The following is a 22,831-nucleotide window of genomic DNA, read 5'->3' as shown; positions in this document are numbered from 1 at the left end:
ATATGTTTGTGTTATTGAATATTCTTTTAGTACTAATCTCCACAAAGTTTATGTATTTATTTAAATAACAAAAAAGTTGTAGAATGATAATCTAGTTTTCCTTGGACTCCAAAAATCCAATTAATACATATCAATATTTATGATAATAAAAAAGAAACTAAAACTGACCGATCTGAAACTCCGTGTTTGATTCCCCAAGCTTTAGAATCTAAAATTTTAAAAAATAAATGGTAAAATCTCTTAATTTGTATGTACATTTCCTTTTTTCTGTAACTGAAGCAACTCAAATAACTTTACAGCATTTACTTAAAAAAAACAAGAAAAAACTAAGAATGAGACTGAGAAGAAAAAGTTTGAAGCGATTAATCATGAGATTTAATATGAATATAAAATTGTTTTTTGGAAAAATACATTAGTAAACTGACCAGGACGAACTGTGATGTAGGCCAAATCATGCACCATACCCAAGGAATTCTGAACTTTACACTCCACAATTGAATCTTCGGTAATGTTATGTTCCATTTCAACAACAATCTTAAAGTCATAAAAAAGAGTTATCAGGATATTTTAGTGGGTGAATACTTTTTGGACGAGATAATTATATAATATTTAGGTATATGTACAATAATTCGATTAAATAGAGAAAATATACAATATCTAATGATTAAACAGTGCATTAGATTAAGTTTTGAATATGCTTTTCATCATCCCAATAAATCAGAACACAATAACACCTGATGTAGATCTTCATCTGCACCGTTTGTCATTATTATATTTAAAAACTTGGGAAACTAAAATTTAATACAAAAAGGCGTTTTTAAATTTTTAGATCATCTGCGCAATATGATAAAATCAAGACATTACACTGCAACGAAACACTTGTCATAGATAATATTGGTCTTATCGGGATGTCGGGTTTTTGTATTTTAGGTCAATTAGAAAATCATATTACACTTTTCCTGAGAATACGTCTCGAAAGACACCCCAGTAAAATCAAACATTTTGCCGGAAATGAATTTACTGCAAAGCAAATGTTCACTCATATACATATTTATACACTGGTTCGAAAAGTAATGCATCTTTTGAAACTACAAATATGTATGAGAGTAATAGATAAGACTACGAAAACAATTGGTTTTCAAGTGAGGATGAATTCTGATCAAAAAATCGTACTCTGACACAGTTCTTGCCATCGCATTGTAGTAAAGATTCTCGTACTAAATAAATGGGATGTTTAATCAGTAAATGAAAATATAATTTAAAAACGGATGAAAATTAACTACCTGGAATGTGTAAACAAATAGTTTAGGCGTTTAACATTGAAGAGACACAATATTTGATATTTTCAGAATGGAGTTGTAGAGATTGTTGAAATCATGAACTGATCTAAATTATTATTGAAAACCTAGAAGTACTGGGTAGCTTTCTCATCCTAGTGTGGGACTCCTGGGCAGTGCGCATCCACGACCTTGCGGCTCGAGATCAAACCTCTGTGGTCATGTGACTTAGGTGTATTCATAATTTCAATGCAATTCAACAAACTCCACAACCTCATACTGGGAACTATCATGTCCTGACTAGTGACGAGCTTTGAGAGGAAAGTTCCGGAATTCTAGTGAGGAGCCGTGACTAGTGGAGCTAATCAGTGTTGGGTGTGAGGCAGTTACCCATCGAAGAAAATCGAAGATGGTCGCGCAATTTCTTGGATTGATGTCAGACATTAACACCGTTGGATCCCGTCTTAGTGGTCTATACGTTAAGTGTTCACGTGCGAAGTTGAGGGTCCTGGATTCGACCACAGGATGCGGAGTCGTTAATGTACAGTGTCAAGGAGTTCGATACAAAAACGATACGGTCATCCAGTACCTCAAGATTTTCAATGGTGGTATAATTTAAATCAATTCATGATTTTAATAAAATATTTGATAAGATGTATGTACACAAGATAAAAGTAGAAAGATTATCTGAATACAACATTGTGATTTACCTGATTATTGAGTATCATTGTATTCTCTCTAGGATCAGTCCCTCCAAAAATGCACGGGAATCTGTAGATAGACCCCCAGTCTACAGTAGCATTATGCACTGTCTCTGCAAGAAATGCTTTAACTGTTAAAAAAAGATAAACAAGTCGAAGTGCAAATAAGGCTAAAAAACTACAAATGATTATGATATATAATTAAACAAATTAGATCTCAAGTGAGTAACCAGAGATCAATCAGTCTCTACTGACAACTTTAACAACCACCTTCTGTAAACAGACATCAAACTTACTGATTCGCATTTCTAGTATGACAATGTATATTAATTGAGACTGTTGAGGAAAGTAATGAACCTAAGACAGTAGCTTTCCTTAGCAGTACTTAAAATACATATCGTTGATGACCTAACAGTCAGGTGCTTGAGTGTATGGAAAAGGCCTTGTTACATTACTTCTGAAATTTAAGCATCCGGAACTGACAAAAATGATCACTCTGTGTAACTTTTATAAAATAATCATTTTTGACAAGTATAAACTCTGAGAGCACGAAGACACTGTCTGAACTGACAATCACTGGAATAAAACCTACAATTAACTGAACGGATCACAGACGAATTTCGAGATGCATAACTGTCGGACATGCTAAAACCATGACTAAATCAACAAATATTGTGTATTACATTTGTTAGATTACTCATTTTACTTGGACTGAGACTAATCTTAAGACTGAGGGATTAGCCAATTGTTTCCCTGTACTTGGATATTTGGACAAACAAATAACTAAGATCGACGTGCGGGCATAAACACAGAAATTAATAATCATATTGAATCCCGTTGGGATATTTCAATGCCCTTACAGTACCATACAATCATTTAACGAACTCCATAAAACAAAAAGAAAATAAGTAGGAATTTCGACGAAAAGATTAGATAAACATTAAGTTACACAGTTTATTCATGATAAATAAATTACTGCTGTCAAATTAATTAACAAAAACGGATGAGACTAGTCATGAAACCTTTTTCAGCTGATGATTGAAATAATGGGACCTGTAACCTAGATTATATGCACCTTTTGCTATCCGAGTGGTATACAGATTCATCATTTTTCAAAATTAAGATACGCAAAAATTCCATTTACTGCCAAAAGTGACTGTTCTAAAGATGATGTAGTTAAAAAATAAATTCGGATATTAAAAAGGGAATAAATGAAGTAGGAAAAATACTCCAAGAACTGTAATTCAACTATTTTACTCATTTTCTTGTAAATAAAAGCTCCGAGCCAGAATGTCCATTGAAGTACTACTACCAAATAATTCTTGTCTTCCATTTCGCCCCAATCCTAAGTAACCATTGACATCTCAACAGAATAAATAGAATTAAATTCATTCAGATTTTCCAGTATATGATTAAATATGATTCAAGAAGTGAGTTCTTATTAAGGATCTAGGTTTACTATAGAGATCATAAATGTCTACCATACATGTAAATAATATTTTACAAAAAAAAATAATTACTTAATGCTAACAGGCTACTTATCAGATGATCTTAAACATACACAAATATTACATACCTATTGGTACGAAGTTGTACACAAAAATAAGAGATGAGTCATTCGTGCCGTTCGGATAAGAATTGTACGAACGACAGCTAAATATTCTATCTGCATTTTCCATTCGAAGTCGAAAGTCTATACTTCCATTAGAGTGCATAGTAACATTATGTGTAGCAAATTCCATTGGTTTTTTGTTGTCGAGCCACTCATAAACACGGTATTTACTGTCCCCGATTCCACATGACAAAACAACACGGTCACCTACAGGTGCCGATATCAATTTGTATTTTGGTTTTGATGTTTCAGTACATGAAAGCGAACAGAAATATACGAACACTGAAAAAAAAGAAAAAGAGTAAGCGAAAGCAACATAAATTTGAAGGTAGTTGACAATTAACTTCGACTTAATTACATGCTGTTGTGTTTTGGGAGTATGCGAAAAACCGAAGAACTAGACAAATTCAGAAGTTAGAAAAATCACTCTTTTGTGAGTCGTTAATTTTGAACTAAATGAACCATGAGAATGAAGGCCGAAAAGTGTAACTTGACAATTTCAGTAAACTACTTTGAGGTGAGTACTTGAAGTTTTAATGGAAAGTAGTGACTCGTGAAGTTTGGACATATCGAGAGCGAGACAATCATTGCCTATGTCATAAGAGGGTTATAAACTGATGTAAGTTGGAAATAAATATAATTTTGTCCAAACCTACTAATATGATGATTAGGCGCTTGAGATGGAGCCTGAATTGTCATGAAACGAATATTTTGAAAGTTGGAACTGACTCATCGAATTATTAATCATAATTTTTTTATATAATTACATATCGTAAGGTTTCGGTTGAGCCATTAACTACTGTTATACAACTTACTATTCTTAATTTGTTCCCAGTCTCCTCTATTCACAGCCACTTTTAGCTTGTTCATTTGTAATTGTTATTTTTCATTTTCTGGTGTGACACAGTCTGCTTTGTCTGTGAAAAACTCGTCTGTTTGAGATATAAATAAAGTAAACGCTGGTTGCTGACTACTGAGCTCAAGGCTGGAGACAGAGAGAAGCTGGCGAACAGTGGAGTAACAGGAGCCTAGCTGTCAGCACAAGGCCGACAGTGCTGGTCGGACGTGTAATTGACCAAGTCACAGACACTGAGCTACAGTGTAAATAATAGGCCGAATTAGGACCAAGATTCGGTATGTGATTTTCATCAGCGGTCGCAAGACATAACATGAAGGTCCTAGAATAGATTTTTGAGGGTCATGGTTGTGTACTTCTGGGCCCCATACGAGAAAGAGACAGGTAATCAGAGTTCCTTGGTTTTTAGTGGTACTCCGATTGAGGTAAATTTGTGACGAATACTGCTTATAAATTAAAACGATCTCCATGATATTCTTCGAAATTTATATACTTTGCACACCAATGAAATACATAGATCAAAACGACGAAGTACAAAAAACATTCAATGGGTTGATAATTATAGGTATTCGGATGCGTTAGTCTCAAATAACACCCAAGAATCACCAACAGATATTAACAAAGCTACGGACTACTTAAAAGGCGTTAATCAATCACCTAAGGCATACTCTTTACAACTTAGCGTTAATCGTGTTAAACGACAGTGACTTTTGTCCTCCAAAGATAATCCACAATCCTACAAATAAAAGTAGAAAATGTCTGTTATAAGCTATCAGAAAGAACATTTTCCCAGTATTATACCCCAGACCGTTATTGCTACCTTGACGTGGTGGTCAGGCTTGCCTATCGTGATGAAGCAACCTAGCTATACTGGCTGGAACAACCGTTCCTCAAGGTCCTACCATGTCAGACAGGTCGGTTGAAGAGCAGAAAGACTAAAAGCAACAAACCCAAGGTCCGAAGGCGAAGTCGTACTGCTGACTGTAGAGGGGTGTGACAGCAGTAAGGTGTTTCCTTCAGACGACCAGTATGACAGCGATGCTGCCTTCCCACAAGGAGGGGTGGGGTTAGAAAAGGTCGACCCTAAAAATGCACACCTCGCCTTATCCCACGGATATCCGTCTCCGGTGATAAGGTCTCAACAAGTACGGAGCTAACACAAAAATCACTCATAAAAAAGTCGTGTGTGATCGACCTCAAGCAGTTGTCCCTTGGGCACTGTGTTCACGCTCTCGGGTCACTAAGACCACCTCTAATCCAATTTACCTTTCAGGTACCTCCTAAACAACCCTTCCACGGTGTGGGCGACCGGGAAGTGATAACCGCCCTCATACCTCTAACAGCACTCAAGACCACTGTATTCATAGTCAACCTCCGTCTCCACTTCCTATTATTCCGCCTACATCGACTTTCACCTCTAAACTTCCTCCTCAAGTGTCACCATAGCCAACGATTCTAGTGCTCAAAACACTGTCCCAGGTCTACTGAAACCTCGCTCCACACTACACACTGGAGCCTTCAACGTACGCACCCTATGTCAAATCGGTCGACAGGCTTCCTCGGCTAGAACCCTAGAATCTCGTACCATCGATGTATGCTGTGTCTCTGAAACACACATACAGGATCCCAGTGTGGTCATTTACTTGACCTCACATAGCCAAAACGGAGAGCCAATGAGATACACCCTCCATTTATCTGGTGACCCGACGGCCAGCTCTCGTGGACCGGCAGGTCTAGGCATAGCACTAAGCATGAGAGCGGAGCAAGCACTGTTAGAGTGGATCCTCGTTAACAGTCATTTATGTGTTGTTCGGCTAAACAGCTCCGTAAGAACTCGGAAGGATAGGGACACACGTCGTTGCCTTTTTGTCGTTTCTGCCTACGCTCCCACTGACTGCAGCTCAGATGAAGTGAAAGATGAATTTTACAGAAAGCTATCTGAACTTCTTCAGAAAGCTAAACGTTCAGACAAAGTACTCGTAGCAGGTGACTTTAATGCCCTGATAGGTAGTTTAAACCAAACAGAAAGGCATTTAAGCGGGTATTTTAGTATTCCGGCACAACGAACAGATAATGGTGATCGTCTGCCGCAACTGTGCTCCGACAATCGTTTATTTTTAGCAAACACAAATTTTAAGCATAAGGAGAGACATCGTCTAACATGGCAACCCTCTACACCAAACCAACGATGGACTCAAATAGACCAGTCCTGAAGCAGCAATTTGCATTTAGAGGGAGAGAAGCGCACCCCAAACATTCTGACATTGTTGCTTAGTGCCACCAGAAGACTCGGCATTTTATCAGTGTCTTCACCAAACAGGACTATGTCATCTGCGTATTCTAAGTCGATAAGTGGACCTCCTGGAGGAAGATCAATACCCGAGAATTCAGCAGACGAGAATGTTATTTCCATCAGTAGGTCTATGATGAAGTTGAACAAAAATGGCGAAAGTGGACAGGCTTGACGGACACCACTTGGGGTTGCAAAACCAGATGACAGTTCGCCATAAGCTCTGACTCGACTAGTAGTGTTCGAGTAAAGAGCCTTCACAAGGTTTATGTACTTCTGAGGTACGCCACTGCCACAGTATCTCGCGGTCTACCGAGTCAAATGCTGCTTTTAAGTCAAGAAAGACCACCATTGTCGGACGCCGATAAGTATGCCTGTGTTCTAAGATATGACGAATGGTGAATATGTGATCGATGCAACCACGACCAGGTCTGAAGCCAGCTTGATTTCCTCTCGTTTGCAGTTCATTAGTCTTAGGCGTCCGATAATTATTGAGACTAGTATTTTAGATACAGGATGATTTTGACCCTCTCTTATATATTGGGACGATAAGTGATTGCGACCAGTTAGATGGGATAATGTCTAACTCCCAGATTTTAGCTAAAGTATTAGTCAACCTAATCGCTAAAATTGGACCACCATCCTGAAAGACCTCTGTAGTTAGTCCATCTGGACCAGCTATGGCTTTTTGAACCTCAATTAGAATCGAGGAGTCTATTTCAATATTCCATTCATGGTGTTTGCGAATGGTGGGTAGCTGTAGAGTAGCTGAAGGCCAGCTGAACTGCCCCTTAAAGTGTTTCAACCATCGTTCTAAACGTCTGGACTGAGAGCAGATAAGTGTCATATTTTTTGGCGATTGTCTCACACTTGGCTTCTTAATTTCGGTTTCTGTTATTAGTCTGAAAAGCTGTCTTGTGTTACCTACAGCCACTGCCTTTTCCATCCCTTGCTTTCATCGCCCACTATTGCTTACGACCGTTCCGTAAACTTTAGGTTAGCCTACATTTGATTTGCCTTCGCTCGTCATCGTGTTCAGAGCCTGGTGGGGAAGTTTATGAGACTACCAGTGCAACAGATGTAGCATAAATCTACTGGTTTTTCACAACCCTTTGATTCGAATCACCAGATGTTGCTGTTGTTTCCACAGCTGTTTGCATATCCTTCCAAACAACATATGGGTCAGCCTCGTTTTCTAGATTGCTAAAATGTAACTCCAGTTGTTCCTGGAATTTACCTTTGGTTTTCTCATCGCTGAGTTCAACTCTGATGGGTCTTCTTAATGTGGCTTTTCTGTATCCAGCGAGGCACAAGCGAATGCATGCTCCTATTACAGCATGATCAGAGTCTAAACATGTATTCCAGAACGAGGGGTCTCCTACCGATGACTGATGGCAATACGGTCCATTTAAGTCCATCGTTGGTTTGGTGTAGAGGGTCACCATGTGAGACGATGTCTTATGCTTAAAATTAGTGATTGTTAGAAACAAACGATTATCTGAGCACAGATGCAACAAACCGTCACCATTATCTGTTCACTGGGCCAGAATACCACGATACGCACCTAAATGTTTTTCTTATTTGGTTTAAAGTTACCTACTTAGGTATGAAAGTCACCTGCAACGATTACAATGTCTGAGCGTCTGAAGAAGTTCAGAAAGCTTTCTGTAAAAGTAATCTTTTACTTCATCCGGGCTGCACTCATTGAAAGCGTATGCAGAAACGACGAAACGGCAACGATGTGTGTCGCTATCCTTCCGAGTTCTTACGAAGCTGTTTAGCCGAACATCACATAGGTGACTGTTAAATGGGATCCATCCTAATAGTACTTGTTCTGCCCTCGTACTAAGTACTATGCCTACACCCACCAGTCCACAAAAACTAGCCATCAGGTTGGTAGATAAATGGAGGGTATATCTCGTTGGCTACCTGTTTTGGCTAGGTGAAGTCGTCAATGACCACACTAGGATCCTGTATGCATGCTATGGAGACACACCATACATCAATGGTACGAGATTCTAGGGTCTTAGCCAAGGAGATTTGCTGGCCGACTTGACATGGGGTACGTACGTTGAAGGTTTCAATGTGTAGTTTGGAGCGAGGTTGCAGTAGACCTGATACAGTATTTCGCGCACTAGAATCGTTGGCTATGGTGACAGTTGGGGAGGACGTTTAGAGCCGATAGTCGAGGTAGGAGGAATAATAGTAATCGAAGAGAGAAATTAATCATCAATACAGTGGTCTTAAGTGCTGTTAGATGTATGAAGGCGGTCATAACTTTCTGGTTGCCCATACCGTGGAAAGACATTTCTTCAAGAGGTACATGAAAAGGAAATTTGGTTAGTTGGTCTTAGTACACTGTATCTGGAAATATACAAAACGACACTAAAACCAAATAGTTTGGAATTTAAGATCTATCGTTAATTTACTCTCTTGGAGTAATTATGGTATATTTGTATCAGTAAGCTGAATTATAAAAGAAAGACCTAGTTTTATTGAATACCCTCTGATGAATATACAGTAATAGGAACAATTCCCAAAACAATTCAGATAATTTGGTGTTCTTACCACAGAAAATGCAAATTGCTGAGTTTGCTTTTGTAATACTTTTATTGAAGTCATCCAGAACATATAATAGTTTCTTAAGGTTTCAAGAAATCAGTATGTAACAACTAAACCTTTATGATAAACGTCAGTTTACCAATTGTGGATTTGGTTACCTTCTGTACAATAAAAAATAATTCGTGTCCATAATCAACCATTATATTTGTTACTAAGATCCGTTTGTGGTGAGTCATCAACCAAAGCAAGATATCACACACAAGGGAGTTGCATTTTTACAATAAGTAGAGTTTTCATAGATGAAACTAATTAAATTCCTTTTAGGTAAGGCTAAAGCTTCAAGATTCTTAATTTTCTTAATATAGTCGCATGAATTTCCCGAATGGCACTAACGACTTCCAGCGACGGCTGTCCATGTACAAATTAGGTACATTTTAAATACATGTATGACTTTTCTTGTCTAAGCGCATTAGTCAACATCAGCCTACTCTATCAACCATAATTCTATAGGGTTTTAACATAACTGACTGTATGCTAATTCGCGTAAAAACTTCGCGACCTCGAGATTTCGAATATTAAATACATTAGTTAACAGACTAACAATATAAACCGAAAAAGAACTGAGCAATATTCATAATTTACTGAATGTTGTCTGTCTTTTCCTCAGAAAGCAAAGTGCAAATCCTTAAAAACACTAAAGCACATTATCCGACAGCAAGAGACCATAAACCACCCGAACTTAGATTAACTGAGATTGCACAATTTACTATGATTTGATGCTCTTGCCGGAAATGTCACAGATTCCGCAAGTAGTTTGGAGATATATAGCGATATTCACAAGTTATTAAATACACAGCTGATTATTGACTGAGAAGAGGTAACTTAAGAAATAACCAGTAGTTAAATAATATACGAGTTAAAGCATCAAACCAACAGTTTATAAAACAAATGTGTAAAGGCAGCTGTCAGACATACATTGTAAGGGACAGTGACACTCACTGGTTACATATACTGGTTTGGATGAAACGGAGAATAGGAGGAACTAAAGAATACCAACTATGTGATTTATGGCAACCAATATCTTTCTCTGTGGTACCAACGTATCCGTTAAGTTTACGGGGACGAGTCCATAGGTAGCCGAAACACAAAATAACCGAACATCTGGTTCATCATTTACTTTGACTGTATCTTTAATAACCTTAGCATGAGAGAAATAGCCGTACAATTCCGAAAGTTACCGGATTCAGCAAGACCATTACATTTTTTAGACTTAATACTGGATCAGCAGAGACCCATTGACGAAACTTACAATAAGCAATACACATAGAGCAGGAAGGTGAAACAATAATAACTCGTGAGGCACTGCACTGACAATTAAAAAGGGAGAAAATCTTAAAGTTGATGTTGGGCAGCTTAAGGTGCATCGCGCTGAGCCTCCGTCGAATTGTGCTAAAAATAATACATCGTGAATGAACGCTACAGTGTGCTGAACTGAAGTGGACAGTAGTCGCAACAAAATTTAGGCTGTGTCTTTGTCGCTTAGGAGAATGCTAGCAATGGAATCCTTGAGAATTTTGTATCATATTGCTAAAAGCTAAAGCTGACATGTATAACTGAATATCAATATAAACTAATCGATGAAATCTTATGCATATAAACCTAATAGGAATCACAAAGTGAATAAGCACCCTAGAATCGAGAATACAGCTATAAGCAGTCATGTTAATTTATACTAGTAACCATTCATAATTAGTGAACAAGGTATTGAAGTTGAAGGTTCTTTTACAACTTATATGTCACGGTCTCGAAAACCACAGGAATAGTGTGTTACTCTTAATCAAATGAACGCATACTTACTAATAAACACGAAATATGTGGACCACATAGCTACCGAAATGTATAGACACTGTCATCATAACACAAGATTTTAACTAATCCGCGTAAAACAAGCATTATGTTAATCCGATGCACAAGTGAAACTTTCAATATTCAAGAGCTTTGAGACAAGCCGCAATATGCTAATTGATTTATCAGGCTTCGTATTCCGATGTGAACAGACGGTTTACTGTTTAAAGGTTGCTTTCGATGAGAATATTTACTTAACTCTCGACCCAAGTGGTTCCAATGATATTTGTCTTCATTTTCAATAATTAGGGTAGGTATATCGAACTATATTAGTCCCTGCAGTTTGTAACACTTCGGAGGCCCAATCTCGTTTCGAATATATCAGCAGGAAGCGCTGGAATAACGTATTCTGGTAGAGAATCCCAGCAACTCACTACTCAGTGCGAGAAGCGAAACTCCAGACGTAGACGATTTGATCTCGGTTTTTAGACTTTCTTCATGTGTCCTATCAAATACTCAGTCCCAGACAGAAGGAAAAGATGTGACATATTACTAACAAGTTCATCGTTTAGTATACGATGAGCCGGTATTAGATAACCACGTAATCTACGGTAAGATAACGAAAATAACCTGAGGTGTCTCAGACTGTCTTCATAAGATAGGTCATAGAGACATTTTATCATTTTAGTCCCTTATTGTTGGACTCGTTACAATATATCTGCCTCATACTTGAAACGGTGACTTTCTGCTTAAATTCTATATTCTAAACATTTATTCATCCATGTACTGTAAAGACCTACGAATAGCCCATAATACCCTAAAGCCTTTGGCGGCAACAGCCTTACAGTTGCTCGTATTTTGAGGCTGCTGCTTATTATGACTCCTAAATTTTTACATTTCATTGCTTTAGGTAACACAACCTTACATATTGAGCAGTGATACGAATCACAATATTTAATTGCATCACCACACTCATGTTAAAATTAACTTCTAGTGACCATCTTTTCATCCATGCCGCTGGTTGTTCCTCGATGCTAATAGAAAAGCTTCAGCTTTTTCGACATCATCTCATGCAAATATTAACGGATCCTATTGCACCGCAAGTGATGGGATCCCACCACTTCTCTGAGTTCGCCTTTTTATATACGAGAATAACCGTCTCGGAATATTTTTGTAGTCTCTAGCAAAAAATTTTTCACATGACTGTCTAGTCTCACTTACCGACGCTTAACAAGCATTCCTAGTCTTACAATAACTGGTTCTGTACTGTTCTAAGCCAGCAGAGATGAACATATTCCAATGCTTTATCCCACGTCTAAGAAGTTTTTTAATCTGCTTAGTTATTCGTGGCGAATATTTACTCGGTTTACGTAGAATTAGGCATGGTATAAATGAGGACGTAAGTGAACTGGGCTTTCCTTTAAATATAAAACATGCTCCTTCAACTAATGAGCTAGTATTTACTTGCCAGTCTGTTGTTTCAGCTTACTATTAAATGGTGGTATGTTTGCTCTCCATACATTAGGGTGAGGTTTAGCCTGATTATATTGTAAGATCCATTTTGAATGTTTTGTGTGTTTGTGAAAATCCCTCCATGTATATACTTGTACTTTGTTCCTATTGATTCCCTTAGTTGTACATTGTTGTATTTTGATTACATTTGAGTTGTTAATACTTGTATTTTTTATTATAGTTTTTGTTTTCTTACGCATTCACTAAGTTTGTGTTTCTTCCTGAACTGCATCTGTGTTGTTTTACTTGACACTTGTTCTTGGCGGTAGCCATATTGAATTGTTCCTCCTGTTGTGTGTGATCTATCCAGCCAGGATAGAATAACGTTGATTTGTTGTGATTGGTAAATTTCTTGCATCCTTTATCAACTTTCTTATTTATTGTAATTAGATTTGATCAATTGAACAATTATTGGTTGGATAGCTGAGTGGTTATATTTGTTTAGGTAATAATGTACACTTAAATTTATGATAAATTATAGAACCGCTATCTTACCTAATTACTTTATTTTGGTTTCAATCGGGCGAGGGCGCGTATCTAACTCATCCAGACAGCTGTCCAGCAGTCCAAACGTAGTTTGGATCTTACAGTTCTAAACAAATATTTGGTCGAATTCGTTTGGCTTTCGTTTCGTTGATTCCAATCATCGTCTCTGGGAATATCTGGTCGTTCGCTTGCGACGCCAAACAATCGTCGAAGGAAATTAAGTCCAAGGCTCGTGGATGTTAAAAGAGGTGAACAAAAGGATGGATCCCCTCAGTCAAGGCAAGTGCCTTCTGATGCTTCTATGTGTCATGGTTCATATTCTAATAGGGACGATTGTAATTATAGTGAATCTAGTTGTGATATAATGGCAGATGGCATAGAAAACCTTAATTTAGACTTGAAGCAAGCAAAAAGCGTAAGGCCTACGGCGTTTTCATAGGTCCAGAGTTACCAAAGGTTGAGTTAAGTTATTTCGACGGTCAACCAAGAGGTTACTGGAAGTTTTTAAGGGAGTTTGAGACCTATGTGGAATCAAGGGTCAAGGATGATGGTCAACGCTTGCTTTATTTGATACATTATTGTAAGGGTAAAGCGAAAACAGCCATTGAGGGTTGTGTTATGTTGGAAGCCTCTTTTGGTTACAAGAAGGCCAAGGAAATTCTAAAACGGTTGTTCGGACAGGCGCATGTAATCGCTCGGGAGACTTTAGAGGACTTATTCAAAACTACAAATGTTGATTACAGTGGTCCTGAGCAACTAACAAATCTAGCTATTAGGATGGAAAATTGTTCTATGGTTTTGAAACAGATGAAGTACACTGCCGACTTAAATTCTCTAATTACCTTAGAGAGAATAGCAGGACTCTTACCTCAAGTTATGCAAGCCCAGTGGGCGGACTGGGTGGATGAGTTGACTGAAGATAATAGAGAACCAACCTTTGACGAGCTTACTCAATTTATAGCATTCCGCGCGAGAGTAGCTAGTAGTAGGTTTGGACGGTTAGCGAATCGTCCGAGAAAGGGACACAACTTAAAGACAAATTGTCACTTGCAATTGGAGCGGGAGAATAATTTAAAAGAGAAAGCTAAATGCAGTGTGTGTTCCCTGGACCATGCTATTTATAAATGTCCAAAATTTTTAGCGCTTACCGTTCAAGAGAGATGGTCTCACGCGAAGGTTAATGGCATCTGTTTTGTCTGCCTTAGGCAAGGGCATAAAGTTAATGAATGTAAGCTGGAAAACGTTGTAACGTTAATAGTTGTGAGAAGAAACACCATTCTTTGCTGCACAGCGAAAGTGATAAACCTGGTATCCCGAATTGTTGTGGATTTACTAAATCCCTAAGTAGCCAAGTGTGCTTAGGAATGATTCCTGTACGTTTGGTGTTGGGAAATGCCGAAATGGTGGGTTATGCTTTGTTGGATAACGGGTCTGATGTAACGTTGATAAAATCGAGCTGTTTGAGGTATCTCGGGTTGAAGGAAGACCGAGCGTCAGTGGTAGTAGAGACTGTGAGTGGTAATAGGACAATGACGGTCACAAAGACTCCTTTTGAGGTGTATTCTCTAGATCGGTCTGAACATGTTACGATCGAAGGGGCTCTGATTGTCGCAGATATTCCAGGTCACAAGCCAACAAGGTCGGCAGTGAACAACTTAGTTAAATGGCCACATTTAAGGGATGTACCAATAGGCAACCTAGACTCTGAAGAAGTTCTGCTGTTGATTGGTTGCGATGTACCAGAGGCACACTGGGTGTTAGACCAGAGGTTGGGTGGAAGAAAAGGCCCGTACGCTGTGAAGACGTTGTTGGGGTGGACGGTCTTCGGACCTGCGTCATATCCGGAATACAGGAAAAGAGTTGTCAATCATACCAGTAAGATACAGGCTTTGGAGAACGAAATACGTAAACTTTATGATGTAGAGTTCTCTGATGTTTATTCAAATGATAAATCAGTATCAATAGAAGATAAGGCGGCTATAAGTATTGTAGAAGGGGGCACACGCTTCGAAAATGGTCATTTTGTAGTCCCTATACCATGGAAGGGGAACCCAGATATGAAAGGGGGAATTATGAAGTGGTAAACAGTAGGCTACAGAGTTTGAAGCGTAGATTGTTGAAAGATGACATTCTGTATATCAAGTATACAAAAGGTATTGAAAGTAATTTTATTAAGGGCTATGCGGAGAAAGTCCCTGAAATACAAGTGCAACCTAGTTATCGACCCCGGTGGTATTTACCTCACCATGCAGTTTTAAACCCGAAAAACCGGAAAAACTGAGAGTGGTATTTGACTGTGCCGCCAAGTTTGCAGGCGTTTCTCTAAACGATATGATTTATCAGGGTCCCGACACAACTGCGGAGTTAGTGTGTATACTATTGCGTTTTCGCAAGGAAGCGGTCGCAATCTCTGCGGATGTGGAAGAAATGTTCATGCAAGTAAAGGTCCCTGAGTCTGATCGAGGAGCCTTAAGATTTCTGTGGTGGCAAGAGGGAGACATGGCGAGGGAACCATCCGAGTTTCAAATGACATCTCATCCATTTGGTGCTACATCATCGCCGTTTTGCGCGAACTTCGCCTTGAATAAGACGGCACAAATATTCTCTGACGGTTATGATGGTTATGTCGTAGATGCTGTTAAGAATAATTTCTATGTTGATGACTGCTCGGTATCCTTTCCCACTTGTGATCAAGCAAAGAGTTTCGTTAAGCAGATAAGTGAATTATTATGTAGAGGAGGTTTTAAACTAAAGAAATGGGTTACTAACTCGGAGGAGGTAAGGACCATCTTGCCCGATGTATGTAAAGAAGAGTCCTTGATAGAAATGTCAGCGAGTTATGACACTACACATCGAACTCTAGGAGTAGAGTGGGATTTTAAACGAGATGTATTCAAGTTTTACTTCGATGCGCCTGAAAGGCCTCTGACTAGGAGAGGTATTCTATCTATAGTTTCTTCTCTGTTCGATCCTTTGGGTTTAATTGCTCCAGTCTGTCTTACTGCCAAGGTTCTCTTGCAAAAACTATGTAAGTCTCAATTAGGCTGGGATCAGCCTCTCAACGAGCCATACGTGTCGGCGTGGCTAAATTGGGTAAACTTTATGCGTCAAATAGGTCATGTTACGGTAGATAGGGGTATCAAGAAGAGAATTGACGAACCCGACGCGGAAGTAGAATTGCACCTGTTCAGTGACGCTTCGGAGATCGGTTACGGAGCAGTCGCGTACGCTCGAGTCAGTTATTTGAAGGAACAACCCTACTGTATTTTGTTATACAGCAAGTCTAGGGTAGCACCTATCAAACAGATCACTATACCGAGGCTAGAGATGGCAGCGGCAGTGTTAAGTGTGAGGCTTAGCGAAGTCTTACGGAGAAGTCTGCCTAATTTTTTCTGTAAGGTAAACTTCCATACAGATTCCATGGTAGTATTGTACTACATCAAGAATATCGAGAATCGCTATAGCACCTATATAGCTAACCGTCTCGCCATTGTGCATCAGTATACGAAGATTGAACAATGGAGTTATGTAAGGTCGTCACAGAATCCAGCTGATTGGACCTCGAGAGGTATACAAAAAATGTCAGATCTTGAGCTTTGGTTCAAATGTCCTACTTTACTGCATGGCGAATTTTGTACAGCAATCACTGACTGTCCGGAACCTACTCCTGACGATATTGAGTTTAGAAAAACTGCCGTGGTTAACTTGAGTAGTATAAGGTACAACATGTCACCTATTCTCGCTTATTATTCTGAGTGGTTGAAATTAGTCAGGGCCGTAGCCTGGCTTAGAAGGTTCATAGAATTTCTGATGGTGCTTCGTTCACCGAGTCATGAAGGATCCGTTCATCTAGGGTGTTTAAAGGTCAAAGAACTTGACGTCGCCAAGCGTAAAATTTTGTTGATGGTTCAGAAAGAAGTGTATGGAGAAATACTTAGTGGATTTAAAACCAATGGTAAGGTAGTTAGTCACAATGATCTGAAGGGCTTATCACCGATAATGCTTGATGGTTTACTCTGTGTTGGAGGCCGACTAAGCTACTCAGATTTCTCAAATGCCTTTAAACATCCAATAATATTGCCCAGTCGACACTTAGTGACAGAAATGATAATTAGACATTATCATAAGGAACAAGGGCACACAGGAACGTCACAAGTACTGGCCACGATTCGAAAAAGGTATTGGATAATAAAAGGAACCAGCACGGTTAAGAGAGTGATAGGAAAGTGTGTGACATGCCGGCGGTATACGATGGTTACAGGGCAACAATTGATGGCACCACTTCCAGCTTGTAGAGTGCAACAAGGATGGTATTGCTTCTCAGCCGTGGGAGTAGACTACTTTGGACCCCTTTTTGTCAAAAGAGGAAGATCACTAGAAAAAGATATGGGTGTGTATTTACTTGCTTGCAAACCCGAGCAGTTCATATTGAAATGACACATAGTTTGAATACTGATTCGTTTATAATGGCCTTGCTACGTTTCATTGGAAGAAGAGGGAAACCTGCAGAAATTTACAGTGACAATGGGTCGAATTTCGTGGGTGCGGTCTCTGAACTAAAGAGATTTGTGCAACAGTTGAATCAGCAAAGGATAGACAAGGAACTGTCAGCTAGGCAGATTCAGTGGCATTTTAACCCGCCCTCATCCAGCCACAGGGGTGGGGTTTGGGAAAGGATGATTAGGTCTATACGTAGACTGTTATTGTTGATAACTAGAGAACAGACTTTAACTGATGAGACCTTAAGCACTTATTTGATTGAAGTTGAAAGGATATTGAACGATCGACCCTTAACTCCAGTCGTCCAAGATGCTAACGATCAACTAGCCTTGTCGCCAAACAGTCTGTTATTATTGAGAGAATGTGACGGAATAGTCGAAGAAGGTAGCATCAGAGATAAATATGACAAACGATGGAAACAGGTTAATCATCTTGCTAATGTGTTTTGGAAAAGGTGGTTAAGAGAGTATTTACCGTCTTTACAGAAGCGTCAAAAATGGTTAGTTGAACATCGCAATTTTCAGAAAGGTGATGTAGTGATCGTGGCTTCGGACATATCGACCCGTGGAAAGTGGCCCTTAGGAGTAGTTGAAGATTGTAAAATAGATGACGACGGAAGAGTTAGAACAGTGGTTGTTCGTACGAACGGTGGATTAGTCAGAAGAGATATACGTAGATTATGCCTCCTGGAAGGCACGAATTAATTCCTCGCGTATCAATGTAAGTAGGTCGAGTAGGCGTACTGTTGTAAGTCCTACTCGTTCCTGTAGTGCGATATGTTATATAATGAACCATGACCGTAGACATCAAGGTAGCTTGTGTGGTATGGAGGGATTTTGGGGGCCGGTGTAAGATCCATTTTGAATGTTTTGTGTGTTTGTGAAAATCCCTCCATGTATATACTTGTACTTTGTTCCTATTGATTCCCTTAGTTGTACATTGTTGTATTTTGATTACATTTGAGTTGTTAATACTTGTATTTTTTATTATAGTTTTTGTTTTCTTACGCATTCACTAAGTTTGTGTTTCTTCCTGAACTGCATCTGTGTTGTTTTACTTGACACTTGTTCTTGGCGGTAGCCATATTGAATTGTTCCTCCTGTTGTGTGTGATCTATCCAGCCAGGATAGAATAACGTTGATTTGTTGTGATTGGTAAATTTCTTGCATCCTTTATCAACTTTCTTATTTATTGTAATTAGATTTGATCAATTGAACAATTATTGGTTGGATAGCTGAGTGGTTATATTTGTTTAGGTAATAATGTACACTTAAATTTATGATAAATTATAGAACCGCTATCTTACCTAATTACTTTATTTTGGTTTCAATCGGGCGAGGGCGCGTATCTAACTCATCCAGACAGCTGTCCAGCAGTCCAAACGTAGTTTGGATCTTACAAGATACTGACTCAAGCTGTAAACGTGAATGACAAAACAGCGATATCGCTGCTCGCTAACGGTGGAAGAATATTGTGATAATTAGGAGTATTTGCATTATAGTACAAACTAGGGATCACAGAAATAACGCGATTAGATCAAGAAGTATAAGATAAGCACGAACGAATGTACTGTATATGGAATTCCGAATCAAGCATTCAGCATGTACAAAGGAATCATTAGTTCATTCAAACACCACAAATATCTAGATTGGTAATATCCTCAGTCGTATGAGTGGTTACTAAGTCTAAAAAAAGAAGATCCCTGGTTAGAAACAAAATGTATGGGTTTGGATACATACTGTACCAAAGGATGCGCTAGTGCCGTCATCAGGGGCCTCCTACCGAAAGAATATACAGATCCCACGGTAGCCATCTCGGTCCAACTAATATCAGGTGTATTAAAGTGTTATTCGCGCTCCATAGCTGAATGTGTCCTAAAAAAGTCGTTAGCTAAGCAGATTGGGCCATGATAGATGACACCGAGTATAAATGTAGAATGTCTAAAAGTGAGCTCACAGCCAATGACATCACAAGTCCCACTATCACGGGACTCGCGAGCAAAGGAGAAGATACTTATATTGTTGCCTATGCATAAAAAGACGCCACCTACTTTCCGACATTTATGTCTATCACTTCTTAGGTAGTGGTATTTGGATAATTCTGGGGTAATGCTGTAGTCGTGGACTAACCAAGTTTCCGTCGAGACTACAATGAGTGGCCTTAATTTGTCCACTAATGCAACTAGTTAGTAAAATTTATTTCTCAGACTACGAGCATTTGCATATAAAACACCTAAAGAGAACGACCTGTCCACATAGGCCTTGGTAGCATTCGCTTTCAAGAACTGACTATTAGGAAACCCACTAAGCAGAGATTCCCCTCATCACTTTGTCGACGGGTCTCTAGTTCGACTAGTACCACCCTTCTTTTTATTCCATTTTCCAGAGACATATCGGGTCTTACCCGAATGTTAGTAAAGTTGTGACAGCGAGCGCTGCTTAACAGAAGACCACGTTGCTTCTCCAACCCTAAGATTAACTTGGGGAAACTATATGGTCAGATTCAACAGTGTCGTCGGCCCTCTTACCTATTCTTACCAATTTTTTGGCCTGAACTCTTTAAGAGTCTACTAATAAAATGCTACGGATAAATTCTCTGAACTTTTCCAAATCGTGTCTAATTTCAGGATTAGGGTCGTTTGATTCTAGTGAATTACGATAACATTCGATGAGATTAAGTTTTTACCAGCCACGATAGAGTGATATACTGTCGCACTATCAGATTTGGTAGTGTATCACGTGGCTCAGAATGGGAGTCTACCAATGACTTGCTAATCAAGTGGTTGCCGCTCATAGCATCTTTCCTTCACTTCTTTGTCTGTATACTATCATTCAGTTTTTGTCAAATAGGACAGGCACATCTGGACTATTACAGACGGTGACGATTTTTGATGAAGTTTTTTATCTGAGCTGGATGGTTTGGTCGTGGAGCTCTAATCGTTCTTCTGAATGATATCATCAGCACAAACTTCAGATAGAAGGGAAGTGTTCGAATTTCTCGACATGTGGTCCGCAGAATGTCCTGTACACCTCGATGTTGATTGGTTCTTGTTTCACTCGGGTCTTCAGTATCTACTGTGGAAGCATGACTACCCACATCAATATCAAGTGGCAATTTACTCCTTGTAAATTTCAACAGAGATTTCGCCGTTCCGTCAATTACGGTTTGGTGTTTAAGTCATCCTGTAACAACACATACTACACTGATACATTCTTCACTGTTAGTATTCTTGTTAACAGAGCAACACCATCATTGTCGTTACAGGCCAAAGCCAGGAGACACATAGACCTCTGACTCAGTAACGTTTTACTCGTACAGTAAAACATACAAAACTGGTACATGTCCAATGGTACTACTTTTTACACTCATCACATTACATTCCTTCCTCCACGGAGAATAAACAATTTGGAATTGCCAACAACTGCAATCAGATTAAGATGGCTTAATAATAATAATAATATGGTAATAACCATCATATAAGCACAAGTGTCAGAATCAACGAGAAAGAATGTACCATAAGACAAAGTTAAACAATATTTCAAACCCGAACCGAAATATTTCAGCTAAAAGCAGACTAAGAATTCTTTTTGTTGCAAAACGTACAAAAAACGAAGTTAAACACAAGTGCTAAATCGCTGTCTTTTTTTGAAACACGCGCTCAATATATGTGAATCCCTTCACTATTGTCTTCGCTTTTTTCGTTCGTCTTACTACCTTCACACCTTCTCCTTTAAACTTTGTCTTTGAGTTTTTCTACTTTGCTTCGGAAGCACTGTGTCAATAAATAAAGGTGTTACCGGCTGTGTTAGACCTTAGGATCAGTGAAATGTCTCTGAGCCCTAATCAAGTCTTCTGGCAACTGGGTCACTGAATGTCGAATAGTTCATTGAACGCCATCAAGGTCAAGAACAGTCAGTTACTTGCATGCCATGGACTGATCCATGCCGTGGTGGTCTCAACTTCTCCGATTGTATCCACTTTTACTAATACATTCCTGTGATAATGTCCTTTGTGTTATACGGTATTCAAAGCAGCCACAGTGTCTTGATACGATGATGGGTTCCCCACCATCTACGTTGGGTGTTGGCCGTGAGGTGTAAGTTTGAAGTTAGCTGTTGGTTACACCATCCCCGTCTAACTCGAGTAGGCCCTCAATCATTTGACATAGATCATCTACGTCGGTAGTCTATAAACCTGATATGTAGGATGTGAGGTATGAAAGGTTCCGTATTCATTCATTAATCGGAAGAACTGAAATGATAAAGATAAAACTGCTGACGAGGGATTGTTTAATCGTACTTGTTTGTTTAACTGTACCAAAATACATACCTTCTTCCGTGGATTGTGACCTTGCACGAAATTACGTTTGATCAGTAGTTCCGCTTGTACTCCTTTGGGACGATCTTGGTATTCTTTTGATACCACGAGATCACCAACAAATATATCTCGCTACAACTATCAATCGCCTTCTGATTTCTGGTTTACTCGTAGGTTTAGCCTGTTCTGGTATGCAATCTACTTGTAGTGGTGATCATAGTCAAACGTGACTCGACGCCACACTTCACCTTAAATTTGATAACCTTTCCACTGTTTCTGAGTATTGATACTAATAGACGAATATTATCACAATCTCTTAGCTTGCCAAATCTAAAAACCTCATTTTTGTGGTAACATGTTAGAAGATTCATCGACTCCGTGTTCGTCATGTGTGTCACGTGGTCATATTCAGAAACAGTCAATCTACAGTAGCCCATATTCCTCCCATCCTTTCCCTTAGAGTGTTTCCAGCACCCTTAAGAAATCTCCGTCAGTCTATCTACTGTTGAAATGAATTGCGAAATGGCTTTGCTAGAACATAAGGACTGTAATATCGAATATGTAGAGTATTTCGTTATTTACTAACATTGTAGCAGCTAAATCCAATTCAAAGTTTCTATATAATTATGGTCTACTTCGTTGTTAGTACGGCTCTAATGATAGACCTAATCTTAGAATTGTATATTTGTCATGATGTACTGCTTAATCTATAAGATCTTACGTGGAAGTCACATAATTGTCTACACTGACTCGTATGCTAACAATCGCTAATATGAGATATAGAGCACATTTACGCTGGAAATAGACCAATATATTTAATGTGAATAAAGGTGATAAGCTACACAAGAATGACCGCGCCTGCAAAGCTGTAAT

General features: G+C 38.9%; 2 protein-coding genes across 4 annotated transcripts in view; one reads left to right on the top strand and one right to left on the bottom strand.

Annotated features, from left to right (window-relative positions):
* Window positions 1-11,261, bottom strand: part of MS3_00003932 (uncharacterized protein) — a 49,891-nt gene extending 38,630 nt beyond the window's left edge. For all 3 annotated transcript variants that reach the window (XM_051211808.1, XM_035731742.2, XM_051211809.1), the window contains exons 1-5: window positions 11,156-11,261; window positions 3,555-3,872; window positions 1,988-2,109; window positions 426-534; window positions 169-208 (exon numbers count right to left, since the gene is read on the bottom strand). In XM_051211808.1, coding sequence (XP_051071914.1) covers window positions 169-208; window positions 426-534; window positions 1,988-2,109; window positions 3,555-3,872; window positions 11,156-11,183 — 617 coding nt within the window. In that variant the 5' untranslated portion in view covers window positions 11,184-11,261. The remainder of the gene's footprint in view (window positions 1-168; window positions 209-425; window positions 535-1,987; window positions 2,110-3,554; window positions 3,873-11,155) is intronic.
* Window positions 11,262-12,692: 1,431 nt separating this feature from the next.
* On the top strand, window positions 12,693-21,790 carry MS3_00001212 (uncharacterized protein). Its single transcript, XM_051208693.1, has 2 exons — window positions 12,693-12,998; window positions 13,046-21,790. Exon 2 carries the CDS (start codon window positions 17,449-17,451, stop codon window positions 18,343-18,345), a length of 897 nt encoding a protein of 298 aa, XP_051071912.1. The 5' UTR covers window positions 12,693-12,998; window positions 13,046-17,448; the 3' UTR covers window positions 18,346-21,790.
* The last annotated feature ends 1,041 nt before the right edge of the window (window positions 21,791-22,831 follow it).

Source organism: Schistosoma haematobium, chromosome ZW (genome assembly GCF_000699445.3).
Source record: "Schistosoma haematobium chromosome ZW, whole genome shotgun sequence".
Taxonomy (NCBI): Eukaryota; Metazoa; Platyhelminthes; class Trematoda; order Strigeidida; family Schistosomatidae; genus Schistosoma; species Schistosoma haematobium.
The sequence above is the reverse complement of the archived record's forward strand: the minus strand, read 5'-3'. Positions and strand labels throughout refer to the sequence as shown.